The sequence below is a fragment of the Brassica oleracea genome, chromosome C5 (assembly GCF_000695525.1).
Source record: "Brassica oleracea var. oleracea cultivar TO1000 chromosome C5, BOL, whole genome shotgun sequence".
NCBI classification, from domain to species: domain Eukaryota; kingdom Viridiplantae; phylum Streptophyta; class Magnoliopsida; order Brassicales; family Brassicaceae; genus Brassica; species Brassica oleracea.
Genome location: NC_027752.1, coordinates 1019296 through 1044626, shown reverse-complemented (window position 1 = coordinate 1044626; position 25331 = coordinate 1019296). Strand labels below are relative to the sequence as shown.

The 25331-nt window shown below is 38.8% G+C and overlaps 6 protein-coding genes across 7 annotated transcripts; 2 read left to right on the top strand and 4 right to left on the bottom strand.

Moving 5' to 3' along the window:
- Positions 1–359: 359 nt before the first annotated feature.
- Positions 360–1876, bottom strand: LOC106293418 (zinc finger CCCH domain-containing protein 2-like). The gene has a single exon (XM_013729098.1). The coding sequence runs from the start codon at positions 1825–1827 to the stop codon at positions 649–651; it is 1179 nt and encodes a 392-aa protein (XP_013584552.1). The 5' UTR covers positions 1828–1876; the 3' UTR covers positions 360–648.
- A 3801-nt stretch (positions 1877–5677) lies between these two features.
- LOC106343962 (protein TPX2-like) lies at positions 5678–9948 on the top strand. The gene is made up of 19 exons (XM_013783328.1): positions 5678–5929; positions 6084–6175; positions 6258–6409; positions 6506–6751; positions 6841–6937; positions 7028–7141; positions 7217–7330; positions 7425–7577; positions 7667–7729; positions 7814–7894; positions 7990–8148; positions 8262–8393; positions 8489–8569; positions 8657–8776; positions 8864–9030; positions 9110–9218; positions 9307–9366; positions 9458–9552; positions 9640–9948. Exons 1-19 carry the CDS (start codon positions 5761–5763, stop codon positions 9767–9769), a joined length of 2334 nt encoding a protein of 777 aa, XP_013638782.1. The 5' UTR covers positions 5678–5760; the 3' UTR covers positions 9770–9948.
- A 354-nt stretch (positions 9949–10302) lies between these two features.
- Positions 10303–12485, bottom strand: LOC106344224 (ankyrin repeat-containing protein At5g02620-like). The gene is made up of 4 exons (XM_013783637.1): positions 12332–12485; positions 11721–12089; positions 11059–11594; positions 10303–10941 (listed from the first exon to the last, which is right to left on the bottom strand). Exons 1-4 carry the CDS (start codon positions 12483–12485, stop codon positions 10303–10305), a joined length of 1698 nt encoding a protein of 565 aa, XP_013639091.1.
- A 671-nt stretch (positions 12486–13156) lies between these two features.
- LOC106293232 (putative E3 ubiquitin-protein ligase RING1b) lies at positions 13157–16933 on the bottom strand. The gene is made up of 7 exons (XM_013728886.1): positions 16622–16933; positions 16472–16523; positions 14382–14443; positions 14122–14203; positions 13919–14039; positions 13799–13840; positions 13157–13701 (listed from the first exon to the last, which is right to left on the bottom strand). The coding sequence occupies exons 1-7, from the start codon at positions 16755–16757 to the stop codon at positions 13195–13197; spliced, it is 1002 nt and encodes a 333-aa protein (XP_013584340.1). The 5' UTR covers positions 16758–16933; the 3' UTR covers positions 13157–13194.
- Positions 16934–18060: 1127 nt separating this feature from the next.
- LOC106292591 (RNA polymerase II subunit 5-mediating protein homolog) lies at positions 18061–19982 on the top strand. Of its 2 annotated transcripts, none has more exons than XM_013728207.1 (8): positions 18061–18317; positions 18388–18447; positions 18535–18702; positions 18777–19107; positions 19229–19347; positions 19440–19481; positions 19579–19644; positions 19730–19982. In XM_013728207.1, the coding sequence occupies exons 1-8, from the start codon at positions 18111–18113 to the stop codon at positions 19784–19786; spliced, it is 1050 nt and encodes a 349-aa protein (XP_013583661.1). In that variant the 5' UTR covers positions 18061–18110; the 3' UTR covers positions 19787–19982. The 2 variants fall into 2 exon arrangements, with proteins under 2 accessions (XP_013583661.1, XP_013583660.1); XM_013728206.1 differs by having other exon boundaries at positions 19226–19347.
- Positions 19983–20983: 1001 nt separating this feature from the next.
- On the bottom strand, positions 20984–24789 carry LOC106295515 (probable serine/threonine-protein kinase At1g54610). Its single transcript, XM_013731437.1, has 8 exons — positions 24648–24789; positions 23762–24535; positions 23401–23685; positions 23000–23320; positions 22241–22468; positions 21949–22158; positions 21500–21874; positions 20984–21417 (listed from the first exon to the last, which is right to left on the bottom strand). The coding sequence occupies exons 2-8, from the start codon at positions 24350–24352 to the stop codon at positions 21256–21258; spliced, it is 2172 nt and encodes a 723-aa protein (XP_013586891.1). The 5' UTR covers positions 24353–24535; positions 24648–24789; the 3' UTR covers positions 20984–21255.
- Between the last annotated feature and the right edge of the window lie 542 nt (positions 24790–25331).

Below are 25331 nucleotides of genomic sequence, written 5' to 3'. Positions count from 1 at the left end.
GAGAATAGACAAGCTGTTTTATTCTATTCAATAATAACTTATTTCATTACTCATGGACAAACACGTTTTGTAATTAGATGAACACTTTCAAGAATGATATACCATCGACCATCGTTTTCTTCAAAAGGAACGGGTATAATATTCATATACATCCACTTTCCAACTCTGTTTGATTCTAACTAAGCCTAAGCATGGCCTGTTCAATTATAGTTTATACGTACGTCCTTATTACGCGTCCTAAACATCCTGCAATTTATTTCATTCCTAATATATCATCTGTTATCAAAATCCATAATGATGGACAGTAAATAGTCCAAATCCATTGTTAACGATGTGACGGAAAGAAATATACACTGAAGCGAAAATATTCATAGAAATAGTGAAACATTATACAATCCGAGTCCACATGATACAAGTTCAAACATATTATTGGGTAAAATCCAACCAAAAAGATAGAATTCTAGAAACAAAGACAATACAGACGATTCTTAATTAGCTCCCGTGGAGATCCGTAAAACAATAAAATCTCGAAAACAATTTCAACAACAATCCCTCCATGCATACTGACCAAACCGTTGGCACTGATCATATTCCCCATGATTCATGAACGTAAATTAATCTCCACCAGAATATACACTCGTGGATCTATCAAGTCAAGAGATCATTCACCCATCCAATATCAGGGTCGCCACAAGAACCATCCTCAAACCTAGTCTTCTCCCTAACCGCCGAGGGTGTAAACTCATTCACTTCTCGCTGGCGAGGAGTGTAATCATCGCTGAAGAAGCTTGCCCTAGGCGAATTGGTTAGGTAGCTTGGAGTGGAAGGCGAGAGCGCGAATTGTAAAGGACTGCTTTGTTGCTGTTGTTGGATATGGAGACGCTGAGTGCTCAAACCGCAGGACGAGGCAAACGCCGCAGCTGCCGCAGAAACAGGCGAAGGAGAAGGGGAACTCACCTGCAAGGCTTCCGCTAGGGTAATAGAATCCAACGAATTAACAAGCTCGTTTAAAACATCTTTATAGTTAACCGACCCTGCGGCTGCAGCAGAAGCGGCGCAACTCCTCAGCCGTGAGAAGGCAGCGGCTTTGTGAGCCGGAGAAAGAGGTGGAGATGAGGAGGGAGATCGAGAAAGATGAGACAAGTTACCCAAAAGAGTACTCGTCGGAGAACCGCTACAAAACAAACAGCAAGGATTCTGATTCTTGGCTTGAGACGTAGAGGCTGATGAGCCGCCGGAATCATTTTCCGGCGGAAGAACCCTAAGCTGACGTGGCGAATGAGCGAAGAAACATACTTTTCTCTTACAGTGTTTACCATCTTTACAAGCCTCAGTACGGTAACGAATGGGATGGAGCCAACACTCAAAGACTCCATGAGCAAACTCACAGTCGTCTCCACGGCTACAATCACCACCACGACGAAACTCGGGACAAACCTCACCCGAGTATTGAAACCTACGAGGATCACGACGGCGAGCTTTCTCTCCGGGATGAGCAAAGGGACAGTCAGTCCAGTCGTGGCTTCGGCTACGGGTGCAACGTCGGATCTTGAATTCGAACATACGGAAATGGTCGCTCGCGTAAGGATCATCGGTGTCGGAATCATAACAATACTCTTTAGCATCTTTGTTGTTGTTGGTGTTGGTGTTGGTGTTGTCTTCGTTGAAGCTGTCCTCTTCTTGTTCAGATGTAGAGGTCTTGTTGCTCTTGTTGTTCCAGTTATGTTTACGCGGCGAAGAACGAGGGGAAGCCTCCCCTGAAAAAGACTTGGAAGACGAGAGAAGCTTTCGAGGTGGAATCTCCACCGTTGGTCTCACGATGTCCATGACTAATAACAAGAAGACGTGTTTTGTTTATTCTTGTGTTATAGTTTTGAGAGATGAGTGCAAGATGAGAGAACATGATATTGCATGCGGTCTATTTATATGGGGGTTTGAGTATGGATACAGACATGAGAATAAGTTATAACTTGCATTAAAATATTGTTAGTTTTAGCTTATTTAGATTATTACATTTATTTTATGAATGGTGATGAGATGTAATAAGAAGACAAAAGTTGAAGGGAGAAGTGTGATATGGTATGGGGGAGAGGAGTCGTGGCAAGAGAAGAGAAGAGCAAGAGAGAGGTCTCATGCAAAGAAGCAGGAGCTGCCTTTCTCTCCTTGCTTCGGACCTAACACATGTGCTTATGTTTTCATCATCACAGTCACCACCTCCTCTTCTCTCTCCCTTATCAATTTCCATTAACTATCTCTTCCTTTTTCGATTTGTTTTCTTGTCAAATTAATAAATAAGTAGAAAAACAACTTTTTTCATTACAAAATTATTAAATTTGTAAATCGTACGAACCTAAAAATGAACTAGTTTGATTAATGTACATGATTCAATAATTTAGTGGCATATTTAATTTTATATTATATAAATTTAGAGGGTACATAATTTTCGTACATCGAATCTAACAAGACTTTGCAACACAGAAAGGATATGCACGAGATTAAATACAAATCCAGCTACAAAAGATGTTTCAGAAAATACGTCTTTATATTTCATACGCCATTTATCATCGGGTTATAGATTAATTAAATATACATATTCTTGTATTTTCTCAAAGGCAGGATGCATGTGTATGTACAAGTGTCACGCTTTCGATTGGTTGCGTGGCTGTGAGGAAGTAAATACATTTTTGGTTTCTACCTTCATAGTCTCAGCTCATATATTAATATTTTCGATGACTTTTACGTCCAAAGTTTAGAATAAATCAAGTTCGAATATGTGTTTTCTTTTGGAATTGGATAGAATTATATAAACAGAAATACAAATGAAGCGGTATTTTACACTAAATAATACTAAACGATAACTATACTAGTATTGTTTGACGGCAAAAGGAACATTGTTTTTTGTTTCTGTTTAGTGCCATTATTTCCGGTTTGAATAAGTGCAATGTTTTTGGATCGGTATACATTTTTGGCATCACTGTGACTCTAATTTGGAATTTAAAATTGTCTATATGTCCTTACGTGCGTCATTGTTCTGCAAATTCCAAAGCTTCTAAATTTGATGTTTTTTTTTTCCACTGAATTTTATTAAAGGTGAAGATCCAAACAAAGACAAAACCCGATCCAAAAAAGAAAGATAAAAGACCTAAAACAAAAGACCATCATACATAAAATTTTTGGACCGTAAACCCAAAAGAAAACCGTTGGAGAAGTGATCTTCAGGCTTCCACCACATGGTCGATTGCCCAGCAATCAATGGCCACGCGTCAAGACGCGAGAGAGACAGCTTCCCTCCGGAGCCAGCAAGACGATACGGCGGAGCTCTACCGTCGACGAGACTTAATCGAAGAAGAAACCGTTCAAAACGAACGGCTCTCAACCCAGATCAGCCGAAGAATCAGGCTTGACAGATCAAGCGCTTCAAACAAATCAATCGACTTCAATCTAAATTAATCATCGAGATTCCTACATACACACCGATCATCTTTAAAGACAGAGAAAGAGCTCGAAGATAAAAAAACGCCTTTAACAAGGAGAGGAATCGATAATCAAAGATTGAGAGGAAGAATCAATTGAACAAAGAACCACTAAAACGATGATCAAACGGAACCGGGAGAACCCCGGTGGTGAGTCGGCGAAGACAATGAAAAGGTTCACCACTTCCCAGAATCAAAAACCGGCAAAACCAGTGTTAAGAGAACCATCGCTTTCCATAGACAAACATCTGATCAACTGATCAGAAACACACAAAAATCTGAGTACTCTCATCATCTCTTCCGTGAAAGATTTTGGAGAGAGAATGGAGGAAAGAGAGAGACTCTATATTGATAGTACTAGCTCAAATTTGGTGTTTATCTCGAAACAATTTTATTGTTTTTTTCTTTGTCATCCAATCTTATTGTTTTCACGGCAAAATTTGTTTAGTAGTAATAATCTGATGAAGATTTATTGCAATCGGTTCGAAGGGACCTTGAAGTACGTTTGCGCATTTAGGGCATCATTATTGGTGGGACGAAGAGAGAGAGAAAGAAAGTCCCTTGTTTTGTTTTGTTTTTTTTTTTTTTTTGGTCGTTGGAGAGTAAGGGACAACCCTTAATTAAGGGCTTTTCCCTTCTCTTTCTTCCTCGGTTCCCACCCCCTTCCTCTAAGGGATGTCTTAAGGGCCTCCAAATAATGATGCCCTTAGTGAAGAGAGACACTGATTGCTGTAATAAAGCGCTAAATAGAGACACGTGGAAGGAACAAATCCCTTCTATATTAATTAATGATTATTTAAAAAGTTGTAATCTTAAATTTATACTAATTAAAAAGAGATTATGTTTAGCAGTTTAGGTGTCACTTGATTATAATGACAATTTAACTTACGTGACATCTTAAGAATCAATTGAAAAAAATGTTGGTCAAAATCTAATTAATACGGAACATTATATTAACCGAAAATATAAGAAACGTGTATTCATTCCTTAAATAAAAGCTATTCCTTCTGTTCCTAAATATAAGATGTTTTAGGTAGTACACACTTATCAAAAAGTTACTTTTTACCTAAAAAAATATCATGAAAATTATAAACTAAAAATTACTCAACCAATTACAAAATAGAACTATTAAATTTGATTGACTACACAGTTTTTGATAAACTTAAAGTTACCTAGAAAGATGAAAACATCTTATATATTGAACATAAAAATTATTCTAAACATCTTATATTTCAGAAAAGAGAGAGTACAAAATTACATAATATGATTAACATATATATATATGATAATTAATGACTATATATATATATGACAATTAATTATTATGACTAATAAAGATTAATTTATCATTTGATGACAATTAATGACTATGACTAAATAGATTTTTTTCTTATATGTTATATTTTTAATTTTTTCTAAATGACTTTAAATTACAAAAATGAGGAAATCTTATATGTTATATTTTAAAAAAATTTAAACGACTTTAAATTACAAAAATGAGGAAACCTTATATGTTATATTTTTCTTATATGTTAGATTTTTTTATATGTTATATTTTGAATTTTTTAAAATGACTCTAAATTAGAAAAATGTAAGTTTTCTTTAAGCATACGATTAAAAACATCAAAATGACATGTATCAATTCGATGGTTAATCTGAAACCTTTCAAAACCATATGTAAGATAAATGTCAAAATAATTCAACCGTAGAAAAGTGGAAACAATACTACTATTCATTTTTTCAAAAATGTGTTCTGTGAAAAAAATAAGGTTTTTGTGTCATAATTTATTTAATGTCCAATCCGATCAACCCATGATATATTAATTATAGTTTAGTTCCACAATTTTTAATAAAAATTGATCCGGTCCATCGGAAAGAAATTATATAATAACAACAAAAAAATATTGTATATGTATAAATAAAATGATCAAATATAAAAAAAATTATCGATAATATATACAAAAACACACGTCTCATATTAGTTGATCAGTAAAACAAAATTTCATTGGTGATGAAACGACGTCGTGAAACAAGGGAGATAATCATCAAAACGACGCAGTTTCAAGGATGAAGAATGGCTGGAGAAAAATATAGCCGTTAGAGACAGGAGGAGCCGATGCAGAAAAAGAAAAAAAATCTTTATTCAAAATCTGACCGTTGTGATCGTTCCTTCTCCCTTTTTTATTCAGATTATTATTATACAGACAGACACATTCCCTCTGCAAAGAAGGAGCCAAAGAAAGAACATCTCTCTCCCCCTAGTTCTGCGATTCGATCCGATATAGGCATGGAAGGAACGACGGAGGAACCAATCGGCAGTGCCGCGACGGCGATCGTTGATCAGACGTACGAGTTCTTGGCGCCGCGATGGTTCGATTTCGTTAACGGCGAGACGGAGGGCGAGGCTCGCCGAGCTGAGCTCTGGTTTGCATCGGCTCTGAGCTGCGCGCCTTCTCGTGAGTATCTTCGTTTGATCGCTAGATCCCTAGGTTTCGAGAATCGTTGTTAGATCTGGGGTTTGGAGTTCTGATTAGGGATTGCAAGTTGAATCAAGATAACTTTATGTTCAAAGTTTTAATTCAAGTTTTGTGTGTGTGTGTGTGTGTGTAGCATCGGTTCCTAGAATCAAAGCAAGGAGATGTTTCAAGGTAGAGACCATGTGTAACTTCAATGAAGAAGAAGAAGAAGATAAACGAATAAAGGTTTTGCCTCAATTCAGCAATGATTATATATCAATTGCAAGTATTCAATTTTGTAATCTTTCTGAATATGAGCACTTTGCAGGATGAAGAGCCTTCAGAGCCAGTAGCTGCAACTATTGCTTCACAACCGGAGAGTGATATTATCTCTGAGGCTAAGAAAGAGGAAGGTGATACTACTGAAGCAAGCACAATTAAGCCAACTCACAGCCGTTCCAAGGACGCAGCAGATGCAAGGTTCTTTATTTATCTTTTTTTTTTTGGGAGTTTGTAATGGCGTTTTAGTGAGATGAGAGGCTTTTCTAATACTCTTTCTTCGTGTTCATTCAACAGCAATACCAGGGAGAAAACGCCTAAGCAGATAGAAAACAAGGAGAACATTCCTCCTTCTAGGACAGAAGCTTGCACACCCAAACCACCACTGCAGTCATCTCATGGAGGAAAGTCAATGGATCTTAAGAAGCAGCAAACTGCTAGAAAGATAGCTAGTCTTTTGAGGAATCCATCTGCGCTTAGGCCGAAAAATCAGCCACACTCGTCTTCTCAACTGAAAGGAACTAATCAGAAAAGTGTGAAAAGGTACACTCTTCATAAACATTCCATACCCGAATCTGGTTTCAGGTTCCTCTAGTAATCGTTTTGTTATGTGTTATGATGCCTCCTTGCAGGGAAACGAGTCCCAAGAACATAGCTGGCACTACCAGTCTGATTCAGGATAACCAAGCCATCAAAAAGCAAAAGCTAGATGATGGAAAATCAAGACAGGTGAGCCAAAATTTTCAATAACAGCAAGCTTGACTACATATCTCACTCCATGACTGAAACTGTTACCTCATCATCATTGTTTTTTCCTAGATTCTAAATCCAAAACCAACAACTCTGCTCCACAAGACAAGACAAGGTCTCGTTAACACCGGTTTCAACGTATGCCCTTCGGTCACTAAGCAAACTCCCAAGGAGAACAGGAAGGTACGTTCTGCTTCATGGATGCTTATAAAGTTTTTTGATAGGCCCTGGTTCTTAACTCTTATGTTCACTCTTTAGGTTTATGTCCGTGAGCAAGTTGCACCTTTTATGTCAACTGCTGAGTTGATGAAAAAGTTCCAAACAAGCACGCGAGACTTGTCACTTCCTCATGCCAACCCTTCTCTTCCACAAGTAATCTCTTGATCCTTTTAATTTACTCGTATCTTTTTGTTTTCTTGGAATATCTTCAATTAACTTCCAGGACGCTGCTGCTTTCCTTGCGCAGAACCGAACTAAGTTGACACTGACAAGACCAAAGGAGCCTGAATTTGTGACATCCCAACGAGCTCGTCCTGTAAGAGTGAAGAGCAGTGCAGAGCTTGAGGAAGAGATGTTGGCAAAGATTCCCAAGTTTAAAGCTCGACCTGTGAACAAGAAGGTAATGCATTTGGTTTCACTGTGGTACATATCTATACGTCATAAATAGAAATCTAAAACAAAACAATGCGTTCTCTTTTTTTGATGCAGATTTTGGCAGCTCCAGCTTTGCCTGCGCCTCAAAGAAGCACACCACAACTGCCAGAATTTCAGGTAGAGACAGACATTCAGAGAGTGATCATTTTAGAAACGAATCTGTTATTGATCTACAAGACGCTCATATCTTACTAATTGCAGGAATTTCATCTTGAAACAATGGCTAGGGCTAGCCAACATGCAGAGACATCTTCAATTGCTTCAACCGAAGTGTCTAAGCAGGTATGGAACTTACTCTTTGGCTACAGAAATGTTTTATGTATGTATATAACACTAGGTTTCATGCCATCTGATACATCTGTTTTCCTTGCACCCAGCATAATGATTGTAGGCCTCCTCACCTTACTGCACCAAAGAGCCCAGTGCTCCAAACGATGCTAAGAGCTCGTCCTACTAAAGCAAAAACTACTGCGGAACTTGAGCAAGAGGAACTAGAGAAGGCACCAAAATTCAAAGCAAAACCTTTAAACAAAAAGGTACTACTAAACAAGTGATATAGATAACTTACATTAAACAAGTGATATAGATAACTTACATCTACTTCATATATATATATCGATCTAACTTGTAAGCACATAAACCCATCCAGATATTTGAAAGTAAAGGAGAGATGGGCATCTTTTGCAACATGAAGAAGCACATAACCATACCTCAAGAGTTCCACTTTGCGACAGATGAGAGGATATCTCAGCCATGTCCTGTCGTAGATATATTCGACAAGGTATTTAGTATATTTCAACTAATAGAGCCTGCTTTTTATGCAAGTTTTATGTTCGACTGGATATAATCGTGTTTGACACAACTTCTTCTTGTCAGCTCTCACTGACCTCTGACTCTTGCCATGAAAAGCCTCTACCAAGGAATACTGCTCCAAATCCCTTCAACCTAAGGACAGAAGTATGTACTACTACGAACAAACAAAAGTGACATGACTTGGCCACCAAACTTTACTGACCGTCTGTTTTATTACTTTGTGACATCCAGGAACGAGGCGCTGAAAAGGAGAAAAAGTTTGTAATGGAGATCACTCAGAAGCTGATAGGAGATGAAAGGGCCAGAGTTCCAAAAGCAAACCCATATCCTTACACAACCGACTATCCCGTGGTATGCAATACCTTCCTTGCTTCATTTTTTTTGGAGTTGGGAAAGAGATGATGGTGTTGAAAATCTTACGTGTTCCAACTCTCTCAGGTACCACAAAAACCAGAACCCAAGCAATGCACAAAGCCAGAACCGTTCCAGTTAGAGAGTCTAGTGAGGCACGAAGATGAAGTGCGTAGAGAAAGGGAAGAGAGGATGAGAATGGAGAGAGAAGAAGCGCAGAAGAGACTCTTCAAAGCACAACCAGTTATAAAAGAGTAAGTCGCCTTTTGCTATTTTCATATATCCAGAATTTTTTTTCGAAAAAGCTAACTATAGCTTGTGTAATGAACACAGGGACCCAATCCCTGTTCCAGAGAAAGTACGAAAGCCTCTCACAGAGATTCAGGAGTTCAACCTCCATGTAGAGACTCGAGCTGTTGAGAGAGCAGACTTTGATCAGAAAGTAAGGCTTTCTGTCATTTCAACAATTAAGGAATGCTTGCTTACACAAGCTCTGAACTGACAAATTATCATTCTTTCTGGATCAACAGATCAAAGAGAAGGAGAATCAGTACAAGAGATACCGTGAAGAGAGTGAAGCTGCGAAAATGGTATGGACAAACACACACTTAACTGGTAAATATATATCTCACAAAGTTTGCTCAAATGTAATAAAAAAAACTTTGAAAAACTCTTGACCAGGTGGAGGAAGAGAGGTTTCTAAAGCAAATGAGAAAGACGATGGTTCCTCATGCTAGACCTGTGCCTAAGTTCAACAAACCCTTCTTACCTCAGAAGTAAGTTCTCTTGTTTTAGAAAGAAAAACAAGACCAATCTTCTGGTGTTTTAGAAACCTATTGATTAAAACATTATGTCAAACACAGGTCCAGCAAGGAGATAACGAAACCAAAATCACCAAATCTTAGAGTGATCAAAAGAACCGAGAGAAGAACTATGATGGCTCCTCCAACTGTGTCTGCAGCTACCAGTGCTTCAGCTGGTCAGATGAGATAGTTTGCATGCAGCAGACTTTTCCTGGAAGCAGCTGAAATGTTCATGAGTGCTTGAACCTACATTCCCTTAGGACTTACTAATATAGTTGTAGTATTACATTCTCTTATGTGCCCAATGCCCTTATTTAAATGTATTAAACTTGAAATGATTACAGTGATGATATAAAAACTTGTTTCATGTTTGACGTTCTCTTATGTGTCCTTAATCAAATGTTCAGCATTCAGACATCACAAGTATAAAGGCTCATGTTACTGCAAAGTTGTCAGATTCATTAGATAAGCTTAACATGAATTTCCAACTGCAGAACAGATTTAAGGTTTTACAAAATTAGAACATTGATATTATCATCGAGAATAGATCAATTGTTGTGAAGAAGTTATTGATTCATCCATTGAAAATTTGAAATACATGTTCTAGAATAATTTTTTTTTTTGTTTTACATGGTAGATTGCAGAGAGAAACAACTAAAAACCAGAAATAAATCAAATAATGCTCGAGACAAAAACGGATATAACAATAGAGAGCTTCTGGTTTCATTCCAAGTCATCGTCGTTATCATCCCGCACAATGAGCATAAGAAGAAGCCAAAAAGGGTAACGCCAGACATACCTGAAAAGGGATGGTTTTGAAGTATAAGGGCAGACAAAAGGAACAACCAGCAGAACAAGCATGCCCAAGAAGATGCCGCCTGATGCAAGGAGCAACACATGAAGCCACAGCTGGTTTCCCACCACTACAAACATACCAGCTAGAAAAGCAAATGACATGAAAATAAGAGCTATGCCAAGAAGCGGCAGCGCCACCTTGAAGACATTGAGGATCAACACCAGATCGCCTAGCTGTGCCCATATGAGAGCAACAGTTGTGAGAACAGAACTGTACATCGCTATTGTGTTTGAAACCACAAAGACTTGCAACGCAACTGGTTTATACCAATGTTTTTCTCCCTCAGGTACTTTTGTCACACTGAAACCTGCAGAAAATGCAACAGTCGCAACGAGTATAGCCAACAACAGCAGGGTGTTAACTCTATCCTTGTATTTTTTGGCAGATGGCATCTCATTGGACTGGATGATTCCTTCCTGAGGCACAGGTGCCAAAAATGAGTCATAGGGCATCAATTTTAGAGCTCTTGGTGTACCAACACATACTAAAGCCATCCATGTCAGTCGCTGCAATGTAAAAAGTAAATGTAAACCTTTCCTGTGTAGCCCTATGCGGTTATCAGATAGTGTGAGTCTTGACTCTAGAGAGACTCAAGGGAAGATATACAAAGCTAAAGAGTGTACCTCACGGAAAGTGGGGTTCAAATCCATACATTCCTCAGCTGCATCAAGAGCTGTAAAGCCCAATTTGTTCTGTTCACCCACGTTAACCCTTTCATCCTTTGTAAGTATATGGACAATCATTGGATACCAGAACACTGTAGCCAAGTGTAGTGGAGTGTTTCCTGTATGATCCTTCTGATTTATGAGGTTTGCATACTGTTCGTTTCTGAGAATGTATTTGACAACTTCGGTTTTCCCACATTCAGCTGCAACGTGGAGGACATTTTGACCTTGTAGGTTAAGTAGCTCTATAGTGTCAGGACAGGATTGCAAGATAGCCTGCAGAGCGCCCAAATGACCTCTTCTGCAAGCAGAATGGATGGGGAAGAAGCCATCAGGATCCCTAACATAAGCAATATTTTCAAACGCCTGTAATAGACGTTGTACTCCATCATCATATCCTACGGAAGCTGCATATGAGAGAACGCTCCTTTTTTCTTCATCCCTTGCGTTGAAGAGGTTTTGGCGGTTGGGAACTAACAGAAGATTTAAGATAGCTGCCATATTTTTTTAAAAAAATGATTAGTTACACACAAAAAAAGTATGATAAAGAAGAACTGAAGAACCAAGAAACAATTCTAAGAATGAAACCTTTTACCACAAAGAAGAAAAATAAAACTAACCTATATTTCTGCTTTTGATTGCAGCATGCACAACTGATTTTCCTTCAAAGCGAGTAGCAGGTTCATTTAACATTTGGCCCACAAGTAACGCATCTCCAGCTTCAGCTGCCATGTACAAGGGCGATGCTCTCTCTTCGTTAGGAACGAAAGAAACCCTTTGATCGAGTCCAACGAGAAGCAAAGCAACTTGTTGATGATTTGCTTTCAAGGCTAGGTGCAGGGCAGTGTTTCCTTCATTGTTCTGCACTACCCAAACATCTCCAACGTCTACCTGTCTTCCTTCTCTCAGGAAAATTTGCATTCCAAGCGGAAGTTGGTTTATGTGGTTAATAAGAACGACCACAGCCGGTGCGTGGCCTCCGGGAGCTGCTACATGGAGAGGAAGGGTCCTTTGGAGTTTGGTCTTAACAAAAGTCTTTGATAATTATTAGGAACTAGGCGTGGGATTCCCAAAACTCTTTCCTCATGGTTGATGATACGGTCAAGTAGTTGGGAATGACCATATACGGCAGCAAGGTGCAGGATTGTGTTTCCTTGGGGAGTTATTTCTGTCAGAACAGAAACTGCTCTTCCCTGAGCTAATATTAACGCATTAAATGCGTTAATGTTACCTTGTGTGGCTACCATATATATTCCTTGTGCCATGTAGTTGATCGCCTCAGGGGGTGAAACGTCAGCAGTATGAAGCAGTTGCCTGTGGCGTAATTCCCTAATCCTGGCTTTTCTATGCCTTAGAACTGCAATTTCTATATCAGACTTCCCCATGATCTTGTCTCTCAAACCTTCTGGTTAATGTCTTAACAAGTATGACGATACAAATATGCAATAAGTAATCAAGACTTAAATCGATACAGTGACTGAAAATGCTTTGATGCATACGTACCTGAAATGTATAGGGGACTTTAACAATCTGGTAGGAGCCGAAGTAAACAAGATAGACTATAAAACTTATGGATTGTAATACCTTTCAGTAAACAATGTACTCTCATTATATAATCGTGATATGAGCGAGGTAGGGACGAAGTGGAAGAGGGAAAACATTTTTAATTTTAAAACATTACTGTACACATGCTAAGGCTTCAAAATGATTACTATTTACAAGCTGGTGAAGGCATATACTAGCACAAGTTGTCTGATCAAAGTAATGTATGATCTTAATCTACTAATGAAAAACGATATCATGCAAGAAAGTAGCAACACAGACACAAGAAATGATTTGTTTATGGCGGAGACTTCGGATAAGATATATACAGTAGAAGGATACCAAATAGCCAACGGAGGGGAAACACTTGGATAATAACTACATGATTCATCATAACTCTCGTAACGACTGGCAGTTTATAAACTATTTGAAATTATGAAGTTATCCAAAACTTATAGTTTTTTTTATGTTATTCCCAATGAATAGGATTAGAACTAGTTGAGTTTGAAACTAAACAAGCCAATAAAAATCTGAAGAGAACATCTGTAATCTTTAGACACTGTTACTCTCTAAGGTACTGAGATAATCCACAAGTCTGTTCAAGCGAGCATTCCTAACACTCTTACTACTACTAGCTCCTTGGTTATTGTTCCCTTGTCTTGCGTTACTCCTTCTGCCGCCTTTTCCCCATGCAAACCCATGTGCTATGCCTCTGCTGTCTCTATGATGCGCTTCCTCTGTGACATCATTAGCGCAGTTATTATCATTGTTGCTTGGACATGAAGAAGAAGAAGGCTGAGCTGTAGAACGAGCTGCAGAGCGCCTGTTTCTTTTTCTCGGCAGTATTTCAGCAGAAGACGAAGCGTTGACTCTGTTGTTATCACCATCATCATCATGGGCGGCTTGTGATGTATCATGTTCCATGTTTCTGCTGTTCCTCCTTCTTCTTCTGGAGCCACTACCACTAGGCTGTGATCTCGGTGCATCTTTACCAGAAGACTTTGTTTTCACAAGGGCCTCAGATTGTCGTTGCGATACTTGAGCTATAGTTGCTTGAATCTACAAAAAAAGCAGCCAAAGAAGAACAAGTTGTAATAGAAGCATTAAATGTTACTTAAGTGAGTGTCTTAAGAGGCAAAAGCCTTTGGTTCTGAACCTGCATATTACGAGCCAACTCATCTCCATCAAAAGCCAAATCCTGAACAAAAGTGAACTCATAAGCAAACCGTTCTCTCTATAATCTAAAGGAGAAAAATAAAAGTGTTAGATGCTTCACCTGCTCCTCATAACTATCGATATTTCCGAATATAGCTGCAATAAAAGCATCGAATTTTGGGTCGGGTCTTAATGAACGTCGGCTGGCTACATGTTTTCTACAAGCAGGACACTCATGGTTCCTGAAAATTCATTTTGTTAATAAACAAAACTCACAAGAAGCTTTACAAGAAGCTCCCTATGTAATACTAATCAAAAGCATACCCAAATCTCATTGACTTATCAATGCACTCTTGACAAAACCGATGGAGACATTCCATGAAAGTCCTTGTTTTCCTTATAATTCCTGCAATAATGGAAAAAAAAAACAAGAGCATGAGAAAAGTTGACAACAATGTAAGAACAATCTAAAAGAAGTTTGTGCAACAGATTGATTAGATAGTCAACACTGACACGAATGGGGGCGGCAAGAGCAGTTAAAGCTGGTTGACTTTGAAATATAAATTGTGCAGAAGAGAAAGTACCTAGACATATCGGACACTGCACGTACGTACGGATATCCTCTAGATCAATACCTTCTATAAATCTGCAAATAATTCATCAAAAGTCAGAGATGATCAACTACTAGAGACTCATAACACAATGTCATACTCACATTCAAGAGATCAAACTAATCACATGGAAGATAAAATCATTTCAAGATCAATCTACACAATGTCATACTCACATTCTAGAGATCAAACTAATCACAATGCCGCTTGAACTATACTTTTTTTTTTTTTTCTTTAACACAACTTAATTCCATTACTCTTCAAACTGCTTGATTATAACGATTAGAGGGAATTAAACATCCTCTTTGATTGAAAACATAAACTACAACAATGTAAACTAAACAAGATAATTCTTCAAATGAAGATGACAGCGGATTCGAGACGAAGCTTGAAAGCGTCGGGGTAACCTTCACGACAAAGTCGGACAGCATAGAAATAGTCACATATAGTGACTTTGAAGACCAGCTCTCATAGACGAGGAAGCTGAAACCGGAACTCAACAACGAGTTCGGGAATTCCTCTCCTTTCATAGAAAGGAGGTATGGTGATGACAGAGACCAACCCGGTGAACCCACCGGTAAACTATTCTTCGTAAAAGGGAAATATGGCATTAAGCTCAAGATAAAGGCCCCGGTGAACCCACCGGAAATCCTTTGCATCTTTGCCACACTTAACAAATCATCAAACACGAGTTTAAGATTTGGTGGGCCAGCAAGATGAATAACAGATTCACAGATCTTACATGGCCAGGCCCAGAAGATTAACATTCTTGGCTTTAAACTGAACGCCTGCTTGATCGGGAGACTTGAAAGCTTAGGGTTCTTGTCGGATTTGAAGGGGCAGTCGCCGGTTATGAAGCACGGCGTGTCAGCTGATGGCAAGTTAATCTCCCCGAAGTCGACAAGACTCACACCACCATCTATCGAAGATGGAGCAGAACTGTCGTCAGCGCGTCGGACCTCGCCGTATCCATAGTAGAGTCTTTTAAAACGGGACCTTGTCGGGATGAAGGTGGTGGTTGTGAATCGAGGTGAGATTGTCCATATCAACCAAAATGCTTCCAGATCTGAACGGCGGGTCAAGCGTGGAGCCCCACAGACAGCAGACGTTCGGTCACCGGAAACTAAAGGCGGAAGGAGGACTTGCGGTGGAAGGGAGGAAGAGATCCGTCGAAAATCTTCGGTTGAGAGTCTCTGAGTTACGTTGATGGAGACAAGGCTCGCAGATCTGCACGAGACAAGCGAGGAGCCAAGGTAGAGGCTGCAGCGAGGGGAGGAAACGCTTGGACGAGATGTAGACCGGGAACCCCCGGAGAAACAAACAATTCCGGTGGTATCCAAACCGCCAGAGAATGCCATACGAGTCATCTCAAAGGAGGGAGGAGCCGAGCACGGAAAAGACAACACAAAAACTCCAAAAGAACTTAAGTAGACAGAGACCAAAGTGAAGAGAAGCATGGGAGGAAGGAAACAGAGGCGACGTTGGCGAGAAAATGCGCCGCCGACGCCGTGAAACGGTGACCAAAGGAGTTTCTCGAGAATTGTGCCTGAGAGGTTTATTAGGGCGAACGATTTTGCCACTGAACTATACACTTTGTGATATTTGAGTAAAAACACGACAGTACTATACCATGCAAGCAAGAACCATACAATGCATCGAATCAATTTCATAGTCATGTTAAGAATAATTACGTTAAGCTAAAAGAGAATCATAACACAGAAAGCTTAAATAAAATGGAAGACAAATCATATCAAGATTAATGTACACAATGTCATACTCACCTATTAGTGATCAAACGTAAGCACAATGCTACTTGAGCTATAATTTTTTTTGATATTTGAGTAAAAACATGATAGTAACTACACCATGCAAGCAAGAACCAATGCAATGCATCGGATCAGTTTCTAGAATGTAGATCTAAGGACATCAGAGAACACTGGTTCCGCTTCAAACCCATCAAAGCAGAACAGTGACACTAACAATCATAAAAGTCAAATCTGGTAACGAGAGCTTAATATTTGGTACAGAGAACCGAGAAGCAAAGGGAAGAGAATTGTTGTTACTCTGATTCTGATTGCTCTTCTGATGTAGAAGATGGACTTCTCTCCTTGGAACCTGTATTTGATCAAAGAAGCCGATCACTTTAACATTCATTATACATACACGTACATACGTATCCACAAGTAATATGCAACTATAAACCAAACCTTTACCTTCTTCTTCTAACGCTTCTTCTTCTTCCATCACATCCATGTGGTCCGGATCTTCTTCTTTCTCCTCAGCTTGTGTGGTACGACCAAGTTGGTCGTCTTCTTTCTCGGCGGCGGAAAAGTTGTTCAACGCAGGCATTGTTTTGATGGTAGTAGTTTGTTGTCTTCTGTCTTTGTTTTTTGTTTTGGTTCGGTGCCAAAGGAGAGACAGAAAAGGAGAAAGGAAGGCCGACGAAGAAAACGGAGAGACTTTTCCTTCACCTTTTCCTCTGTTTCTTATTTATTTTCTAAAGTAATTTTAATATCATAGTCTTCAGCCTAATTTGTTTTTTTTCTTCTAATCACATATACTTATTTGAGAGAATTGAGCTTTCTCATCCAAGCAATGGTGATCTTTATACCTATACAAATCTGAAAACAATTAAGATAATTATCCGAATATAGTATTTAAGACCGAATCTACTTTGACTAACCTTGCGTTAGTAGACAAATGGTAATAATTGTTTGACCAACTAATGCATTGACTAAAATATCTATCCAATAAATTTAAACGACGTCGTTCAAATCAAAACGATAATAGATCGTAATTAGAGATTTGGTGTTGCTTTCTCTTAAATCTATCATTTTGTATTTATTTCCTTGCATCATTGTAAAATTAAACTCTTATTCATTATCTATTATTCATAAACCATTTTACTCGTTGACAAATGCATTGGAAATACATTTTTAGTAACAAACAATATCATACAAGATTTTTAAGTTTGTCTATTGTATTTAAAAATTAGGTTTTATAGATTAACAAATTTATCAAAAATACTGCTATTTATTAAAGCTTCCCTATAACATTAAAACTTTGTGAGCGTTGCATATATATTCCTTTTAAGCTTATTAGATAAACTTTTGTTTTTGTTTTTCTTTTTGGAAAGTGTTTAGTGTAATGAAGTAATAACGGGATTTGGATCCAAAGATGTACTGAATTTGGAGTGTTGAATCAAAACCTCGCACGTGTCGTCGGCCTTGTTTTTGTGTTGTATTACATGTTCGTGTGTTAAGCCTACTTGCCAACCCATTTGCATTATCACCATTCTCCACACTTTGCATTACATGTGAGGCATGTGTGTGTGAACTATATTACACATAATAATCCAATAAATAATCAAGATTAGTAGAAAATTATTTAAAACAACGCAACTTTTAACATTTGTCAGTAGGGTAGGCCTAAAAATGTAACAATCAAAACGGTGATAGAAACTTATAGCACATGACCCTTCTTTCAGCAAAAAAAAAAAAATCTTTCATTTTTATACCCAATGGATTCTTAGAAAAATATATTGGGCCATGACAGTTGCAATAATATATTGGGCCGTAACATTTCAGCCCATGAAGTCCAGCATAAGATATAAAGCCTTTTTTGTGTAGCAGAGTCACTTCCCTCTCGATTTTTTTTTTGTTCTTTCTTCTGCAATCGTTTGTTGCTCGAACCCTCGCCGGAATGGAGCCGCCGCAGACGAAGGGAACAGTGACGCCTCTAGCGTCGCTGTTCTCAGAGCAAGAGGCACGGAAAGCAGCGAGCTACGTGGAGGAGAGAATCAGAGAGAAGCGGGAAGAGATGAATCGTCTTCAAGGCTTCGTCGACGAGAACGACAATCTCATCAGTCTCGTCAAGAAGCTCCCCGAGAAGCTCCATCACAACATCATGGCGAGTTTTTTTCAATCCTTTATATTCTAATTTCGTACTCCTTTTGATTGAATCTTTTGTACACACACAGGTTCCCTTCGGTAAAATAGCGTTTTTTCCAGGTCGGTTGATTCACACCAACGAGTGTTTGGTAAGTTTCTAGAAGCTTCTAGAAGCTTTTAGTGTGAAGTTAACATTGGTTTAAAACTTTAAAGTAAAGGATTTGTTTGACAATTAGGTGTTTTTGGGAGAGAATTATTATACGGACAGAACATCGAAGCAGACCGTTGATGTTTTGAGGAGAAGAGACAAGACTTTACAGTCTCAGATTCATTCACTTAAAGCTGAGATTGATGATTTTCAGACGGAGGCTTCGTTCTTTGCTAATACTGCTTCAGAAGCAGCGGTATGTTTCTTCTGTTGGTGTTTTATCCTTTTTTATTTTTTGGATATGCATCTTAAGTGGTGTTTCTTTAATAGGAAGGAGTTCTTGAGATTAGAGAAGAGTACGAAGAAGAAGAAGAAGAAGATTCTGGAACTGTGCTTCAGCGAGGTGTTGAGAAAGAGGCTTCTGGTGTTACTGGAGGAGAGGCGGGAGAAGGTGAAGATAAAGACGATGAGTTTGCTCGAATCATGTCCAGGTTGAATGAACTTGAAATGGAAGAAGAACAGGAGGAGGGTGAGGATGGGGATGATGGAAGTGTGGAGGAGAGGGAGCTCGATGTTGTGAAGGGTCTTGGAGATAAAACAGACGACAATGGGATTGGATACGAGGAATCTGTTCTTGAGAAGCCACAATATCTCCAAAAAGGTTATAGCTCTATAATCCAAAAGCAGTTCAGACATCAGAAAAGTTTGACTTCATTGTCGAATTAATAATGAATAATCTGCCGTTCTCTAACCAACATATATTGTTCTTTTATGGACAGAAGATCAACCGCGTGGAGGAATCCCCCAGCAAAACGCTGAAACATGGAGAGACTTTCAAGCAACATCCGCTGTTTCCAGATCAAAAGCAAGTTCCAGTGTTGTAGGTCCACAAAAGATTGAGGTATATCTTATCTCATACTCTAAGCTATACTTAAAACCCAAATACAGAAACAAGAATCTCACACATGATCATGTCAACTTTTTTTGGTGCAGTCACCTATACAAAAACCAGAGGCCAAGTTTGATACTAACAAGGTTACATATCTCTCTCTCGCTCAAATGTTTGCTAGTAGTATAGTTACTCGGGCAGATCTGATAAGTTTGTAAAAAACATCTGCTCCCAACCGTGTAGGCTTTTACTGGATTGATCGTAGAGCACACCCATAATCTAGAAACCAACACCCACGGCAAAATGCAGGTATGTTTCTACCATACGACACACATAATGCTGAAAATATGATTCTTATTGCCTGTTTTTGTTTATTTATTTATTATGTAAGCAGCCTTCAGGGTCTCAGCCATCAAAACCGGTTTCAAGATTCAAGGCACAGAGAAGGTAGCAAGCAAGGAGTGAGGTCTATGTACAATTTTGTTTTGGTTTGGTTTCTGATATGTAAGAAGTAAGAACACATACATGTGTGTGCATCTTAATATCAGGAAGTTTGATACTTGACTATGTCTTACAAGGTCTGTTTGAAAGTATGTAATCAATCGCAGTGCGGGAGAGAAATTTGAAAGAAAGTTGTGATTTTGAGATATATTTTAGAAACTTAACTGCTGTTATTCGAGTTATTAGAAAATATGAGACCAAAAGGTAAATTTATCACCGATGACGGGAACGGCGCCGTTTAAGACTGGGCTGATTCTAACTAAAGCCCAAATTGTACTTGACCTGATTTGCCTTAGTGTAGTTCCGTGACGGAGTTTTGAGACTGGGCTTGGTCTAACTAAAGCCCAAATAATACTTTTGTCCGAGCATGCTTTAAGTGTTTCTTGTTCATCTCCAATCAAAGCAAAGCCCAGTTCGTACTTTTGTCCGAACATAACTTTTAGGTTTAGGGCTTCATGTCCGCTCCTTTATATACTTCGTCGATCTCTCTATGAAAATCATATCACCGAGATAAGACGCCAGTTTCTATTCATTACCAATGAAATTTTCTGTTCCCTCTTAATGGTTTTTCGATTCTGTATATGTGAATTATTTGGTTCTCAAAGTGTTTTTTTTTTATAAAGAAAGTGATGAAAGTTGTAGATCTGTGATAATCTTTTGATGATCGATAAAAATTCCAACTCGCTACGTTCTTTCTGATTCTTATACTTCTTCTAAGTTCCTTTTTCACGGTTTTATTGAAAAGTTTCTTCTCATTAAACGGGCTCGATGTTTTTGATTCAGCTCAACTCGGTTTTGATATTTTTTTCTGAAGATTGTAATACTGAAGAAGTGATGATAAATCAGTTAAAATCTTAGGACACCTTCTGACACATTAATGTGTGTATGAGAATGACTTCTAATATTCTGATCTTCAGTTTTGTATTCTTTTTTCATTTGTTTTCATCTCTGTCAATCCCTTGAATTGTTTTTGTTAGACTTATTGTTGTTAAATGACTTGAGTTCTTGACATGATTAGCCTTAATTGCCCAGGAGGATTCAGTTGGATATTTAAATCTGAATTCTAAGACAAATCTAGTAAACCATTCAGTGGCGATGAGAGAATTGAATTAAGAGAATCGTGAAATTATCTCTACCGGCGATGAGATTATGATTCAATCCATTACAACAATAACCATATAGTCTAATCTTTTCATCATATGTATATACACAAATGAAGTTCTATAATGACACATCGTAAATACAACAATTTAATTAAACAATAGCGGCTGAAGCCGTTATCATCGCAAACAGATGGAATAATCCAAATAAACGAACCACCTGATATCAATGGCTGATCTTTTACTCAACTGGTGCTGGCTTCTCCATTTGAAAAAGCTCGTTCACTCTAGTTTCGAAACTTAAAAGACTGTCCAGTCTTCATGATTGCTCACACTTATCAGTTTTGTCTTCCCGAGCCTTCTGTTCTTGTCTACTAAATTCCTGAAGCTGCCTGTCATGTTCCTCAAGCATCTGATCCACTCTGCTTGGCTGTTCCAACAACGGTCCTGACGTGTAAATCTTGCTGTCACTTGGATTATACTGTCCACACAGAAACACAACAAAATAAGTTAATAAGATTTGCTTCTAAAGGAGAGAATCAATACAGAGAATATCAACTAACCCAAGATGGGTCGATTGGTATTGTCATATGTCTACTATCCATAGTGTCAGCTCTGTTGTACGCTCGTTTATCCCTTCTTCTTTGATTCATTACTGGCTGATCTAATAACGCCTTGGAGGAGACTGAACCTGACAAAACCCTCGGGTTTACTCTAGATGGAGGGTATCTAGGAGGAGGTGCATTCTCCTTCACATACATTGTCGACTTAGCCACGTTCCGGTTGCTCGTCAATGGACCCGAGTACGAAACTCTCTCGCCGCTTTGATTGTTTCTTGTTTGCATATTTGGATAATCAGGAGCTGGGACATGAGAAGTCCTCTCTTCCTTAAACGACTTGAAACTCTCGTTTCTGCTCTTCAAATCTAGGTATGGTTTCTGCATTTGCCACACACACACAGAGTGATTTGCTTTGTGACCTTGAAAGTTAAAGACCTTATAGAGTTACTTACATCCATTGACATTGATAGAGAGTGATTTGCTCTGATCGGTGGGATGGCTTTTCTCTCGTGTGATCTTCTCCCCTGAGAGTCTTGCCTTTCTTGTTTCTCAGGTCGTTGCTTTTTCTCTTCATCATCACGCAATTTAGCATCAATCTCTTTACTAGGTGGATACTTTGGTAGACAAGATGGATCACAAGCCAACGGCTTGGTTTTAAAGTACTGACGAAAACAAACAAAAAGAGTGTTGTGAATAAGTATACTTCCATGATCAAATAATCACATGAAACCAAGAACCAGTTACCTCACTCTCAAGGGCACTACTTGCAGAGCTCCGGTGATCAGGATCTATGGAGAGTAACGTCTCTAAAAGCAAAAGAACACTCTCGGGAAAGTCCTTGTACATCTCTGATAACTTTCTTCTATAAGGAATAGCAGTTCTGAATCCAGCTGAAGAAGGTAAGTTATGTTTCCTCCAGTAACTTTCTGTTGGTGAACCACATAGCTTGAAGATCTTATGCAACTGTTCCACCTAGAAAAGATCAACCGCTACTAAACTTAGAGTTAACTTTTCAACAACATGCAAGAAGATTATATAAGCAGGATCGGATCTGGAAACTTTTAACCAAAAACTTAACCAAACTAACCAAACTGTACTAACCAAAATCCGAACCGAAATAACCAAACTAACCGAATATTTTTCCGAATTTCTTCAATTTAAACCAAAAATTTAACCGAACTATCCGTAAAACCGAAAACTTCGTTAAATCTTTTTAAACCAAACTAACCGAAAATCGAACCGAACTTTTTTGGTTCACTTTGGTGAGATTTTGACCCGACCCGAACAAGCCAAATTCCAAACTACCTGACCCGACTAACCGAAAAAACCGACCCGCAGGCCTAACAGTATCTGGAACAGCCAATGAAAGATTGGTCTTGATCCCAAAAATGTTTAAATGTTATATATATTTAAGACCTCAAATGATGAACTTTTTTTTTTTAAATTATATCCCCCCAGAACCTCAGATCAGGCTTTGATTATAAGAATGTGCATTTAATTTACCTCGGTTTTGCCAGGTAGGATTGGTTTACCAGCGTACAATTCACCTAAGATGCAACCAGTGCTCCAAAGATCAACCCCAACACCGTAATGAGAAGCTCCAAGCAAAAGCTCTGGCGGTCGGTACCATAGAGTGACAACATGGCTAGTCAAAGCAACAGTTTTCGCCTTCGGGTCGAAGAACGTCGCTAACCCAAAATCAGCTATCTTCAGAACTCCATTACCATCGATCAGAAGATTCGAACCCTTTATATCTCGATGAAGCACGCCGCGGCTGTGACAATGTTCAAGCCCGCTTAGAAGCTGTCGCATGTAACACTTAACCTAAACACAACATAGACATAAAAGAAATCTACACTTAGTAAAATAAGATAGCAAAGCATCTACGTGGCACTAGTTAGTACCTGAGGCTCTGTGAACTCGACACCGGGGAGGGAGGAGAGTCCCAAGAGATCATGGTCCATGTAGTCAAAGACTAAGTAGAGGGACGATGAGACGGGTGCGGTGATGAGTCCTTCGAGTTTGAGGACGTTGGGATGGTCTAGACGCCGCATTACTATGATCTCTCTCGCCATGAACTTGACGCTTTCTATGTCGTTGAGATCGAACCGTACTTTTTTGAGGGCGACGATCTTGTTGTGAGTGAGGTCACGTGCTCTGTAGACGCTGCTATATGTTCCTTGACCAATCTGCATCCATGAATAAAAGTAAGTTCTACAAAACAGAGAGAGTTCGATTAAAAAAAGAAAAAAAAAAGAAACTTACTTTCTCAAGTTTCTCAAAGGTACTAGCTCGACGTGGAGCCCAATCAACTAAAGCCTCACCAGCAACGGAGACTAGCCACGTAGGCCATCCTGCTGACACTAGTTGCTTCAGCTCTGTGTCCTTTGGAGCAGCAGCAACACTCTGCTTCTTACTTAACTCCCGAGGAACAACGGCTTGAACTTCTGGTTCCTTGTCAATCTGATGATGATCAGACAACCTTTTGGAACTCAACTTTTCAAATTCGATCAATCGAACTTTGGAGTCAATGCTATTCCATCTATCTAGCTTCGGTTCTATGCCCTTCGGACCAATCTCCAAATCTGGTTTCACAACAGGACTCGAGGCCTTTCTCAGTTCTTGGTCATGTATCTTCTCAACCTGGTGATCGCAGTAATACCTGTTGGAGCTCAACATTTCGGATTCGATCAACTTACTATCTTTGGCGTCTCTCCTGCTACTTGATCTATCAAACACAACTTGAGGTTGGATCCACTCATCTAACCTCGACGAATCAAACCGCGAGGAACGTTTCTCCGACAATAGTGTAGACTTTCTACGAAAAGGCCTTTGTTTAGAACCTACGCAACCCATCGTAAGCTCTAAACCAAGATTCTATTACACACATAGACATACACAAACCATCAACAGCAAGATGCTAACGAAGACACACACAAAGACACAAACTTTAACTGCTCAGCGCAAAACCCACATCACAAGAACCATCAAAAGCCCCATGATCGGTATTTTTTCTTCTTCTCTGGAAGACCAAACACACTGTAAGATCATAAACAGAGGTCAGAGTGGTTCCAAACCGGAAAAAAGTCAAGACCTTTCGCTGGAATTCAGTTATTGGATCAAGAGAAGCTCGAAAGCAGAGGATTTATACCTTGATGGTGACTGGCTCTAGCGTGAGCGTTGAAATGGAATCAGAGAGGGGAAACGAAGAGGGAATCTATGCAAAAGGAGAGATTTTTTTTTTTTTTTTTGGGTTGGTGTTACAGATTGGACTGATTAAACGCAAACGTACAGTGATGTGAACACCATCGATATAATAAAAGAGTTATTAAAGTCAAATTTGTCGATAGCTAACTTAGCCGCCCTGCCCTGTCAACGAACGATAGGAGAGTTAATTAATCTCTTTAGTTATTTATTTGGTAGATGATTTGTTTTGAGATGTTAAAGGCAGATAATTTTGTGTCAAAATGTTAATTTCACTAATAAATGGTAAAATTATGTATGTTTTTACATCAATTATGTATGGTTAACATGCGGAATATAATATTTATGTACAAGACTGATTTGTATTGACCACTTTATCTCTTTTAATTTCACTTCAAAGCTATATCGTTTGTATAACCGCAGAAATTTCATCGCATGATATTAAAAGTCCGTGATTACTTTTAGTTTTAGCTAGGTTGTTTGACTTGGAGTTAGACCTAATTTATCCACATTGAGATTATTAAAACATTAGGAAGAATTAATATAAGAAACCAGAGCAGTTGTTCAAGGACCATAAGGATCACGAAATACGAAACTAATCACGAGTATAAAAAAAGTCGGAATTGTGATT

Excerpts from the sequence above, each read along its gene's own strand:
- LOC106295515 (XM_013731437.1), bottom strand. The coding sequence starts at position 24,352 with ATGGGTTGCGTAGGTTCTAAACAAAGGCCTTTTCGTAGAAAGTCTACA. Across the intron at positions 23,321-23,400 it reads TCGAGTTCACAGAGCCTCAG|GTTAAGTGTTACATGCGACA; the intron begins GTACTAACTAGT and ends TGTTGTGTTTAG. Across the intron at positions 22,159-22,240 it reads GTAGTGCCCTTGAGAGTGAG|TACTTTAAAACCAAGCCGTT; the intron begins GTAACTGGTTCT and ends TGTTTTCGTCAG.
- LOC106293418 (XM_013729098.1), bottom strand. The coding sequence starts at position 1,827 with ATGGACATCGTGAGACCAACGGTGGAGATTCCACCTCGAAAGCTTCTC.
- LOC106292591 (XM_013728206.1), top strand. The coding sequence starts at position 18,111 with ATGGAGCCGCCGCAGACGAAGGGAACAGTGACGCCTCTAGCGTCGCTG. Across the intron at positions 18,318-18,387 it reads AGCTCCATCACAACATCATG|GTTCCCTTCGGTAAAATAGC; the intron begins GCGAGTTTTTTT and ends GTACACACACAG. Across the intron at positions 19,108-19,225 it reads GCCACAATATCTCCAAAAAG|AAGATCAACCGCGTGGAGGA; the intron begins GTTATAGCTCTA and ends TTTTATGGACAG.
- LOC106344224 (XM_013783637.1), bottom strand. The coding sequence starts at position 12,485 with ATGGGGAAGTCTGATATAGAAATTGCAGTTCTAAGGCATAGAAAAGCC. Across the intron at positions 11,595-11,720 it reads AATCAAAAGCAGAAATATAG|CTATCTTAAATCTTCTGTTA; the intron begins GTTAGTTTTATT and ends AAAATATGGCAG. Across the intron at positions 10,942-11,058 it reads TGAACCCCACTTTCCGTGAG|CGACTGACATGGATGGCTTT; the intron begins GTACACTCTTTA and ends TTTACATTGCAG.
- LOC106293232 (XM_013728886.1), bottom strand. The coding sequence starts at position 16,757 with ATGCCTGCGTTGAACAACTTTTCCGCCGCCGAGAAAGAAGACGACCAA. Across the intron at positions 14,444-16,471 it reads GAAGAGCAATCAGAATCAGA|ATTTATAGAAGGTATTGATC; the intron begins GTAACAACAATT and ends AATTATTTGCAG. Across the intron at positions 14,204-14,381 it reads GCAGTGTCCGATATGTCTAG|GAATTATAAGGAAAACAAGG; the intron begins GTACTTTCTCTT and ends CCATTATTGCAG.
- LOC106343962 (XM_013783328.1), top strand. The coding sequence starts at position 5,761 with ATGGAAGGAACGACGGAGGAACCAATCGGCAGTGCCGCGACGGCGATC. Across the intron at positions 7,730-7,813 it reads CACAACTGCCAGAATTTCAG|GAATTTCATCTTGAAACAAT; the intron begins GTAGAGACAGAC and ends TACTAATTGCAG. Across the intron at positions 8,394-8,488 it reads TCGTAGATATATTCGACAAG|CTCTCACTGACCTCTGACTC; the intron begins GTATTTAGTATA and ends TCTTCTTGTCAG.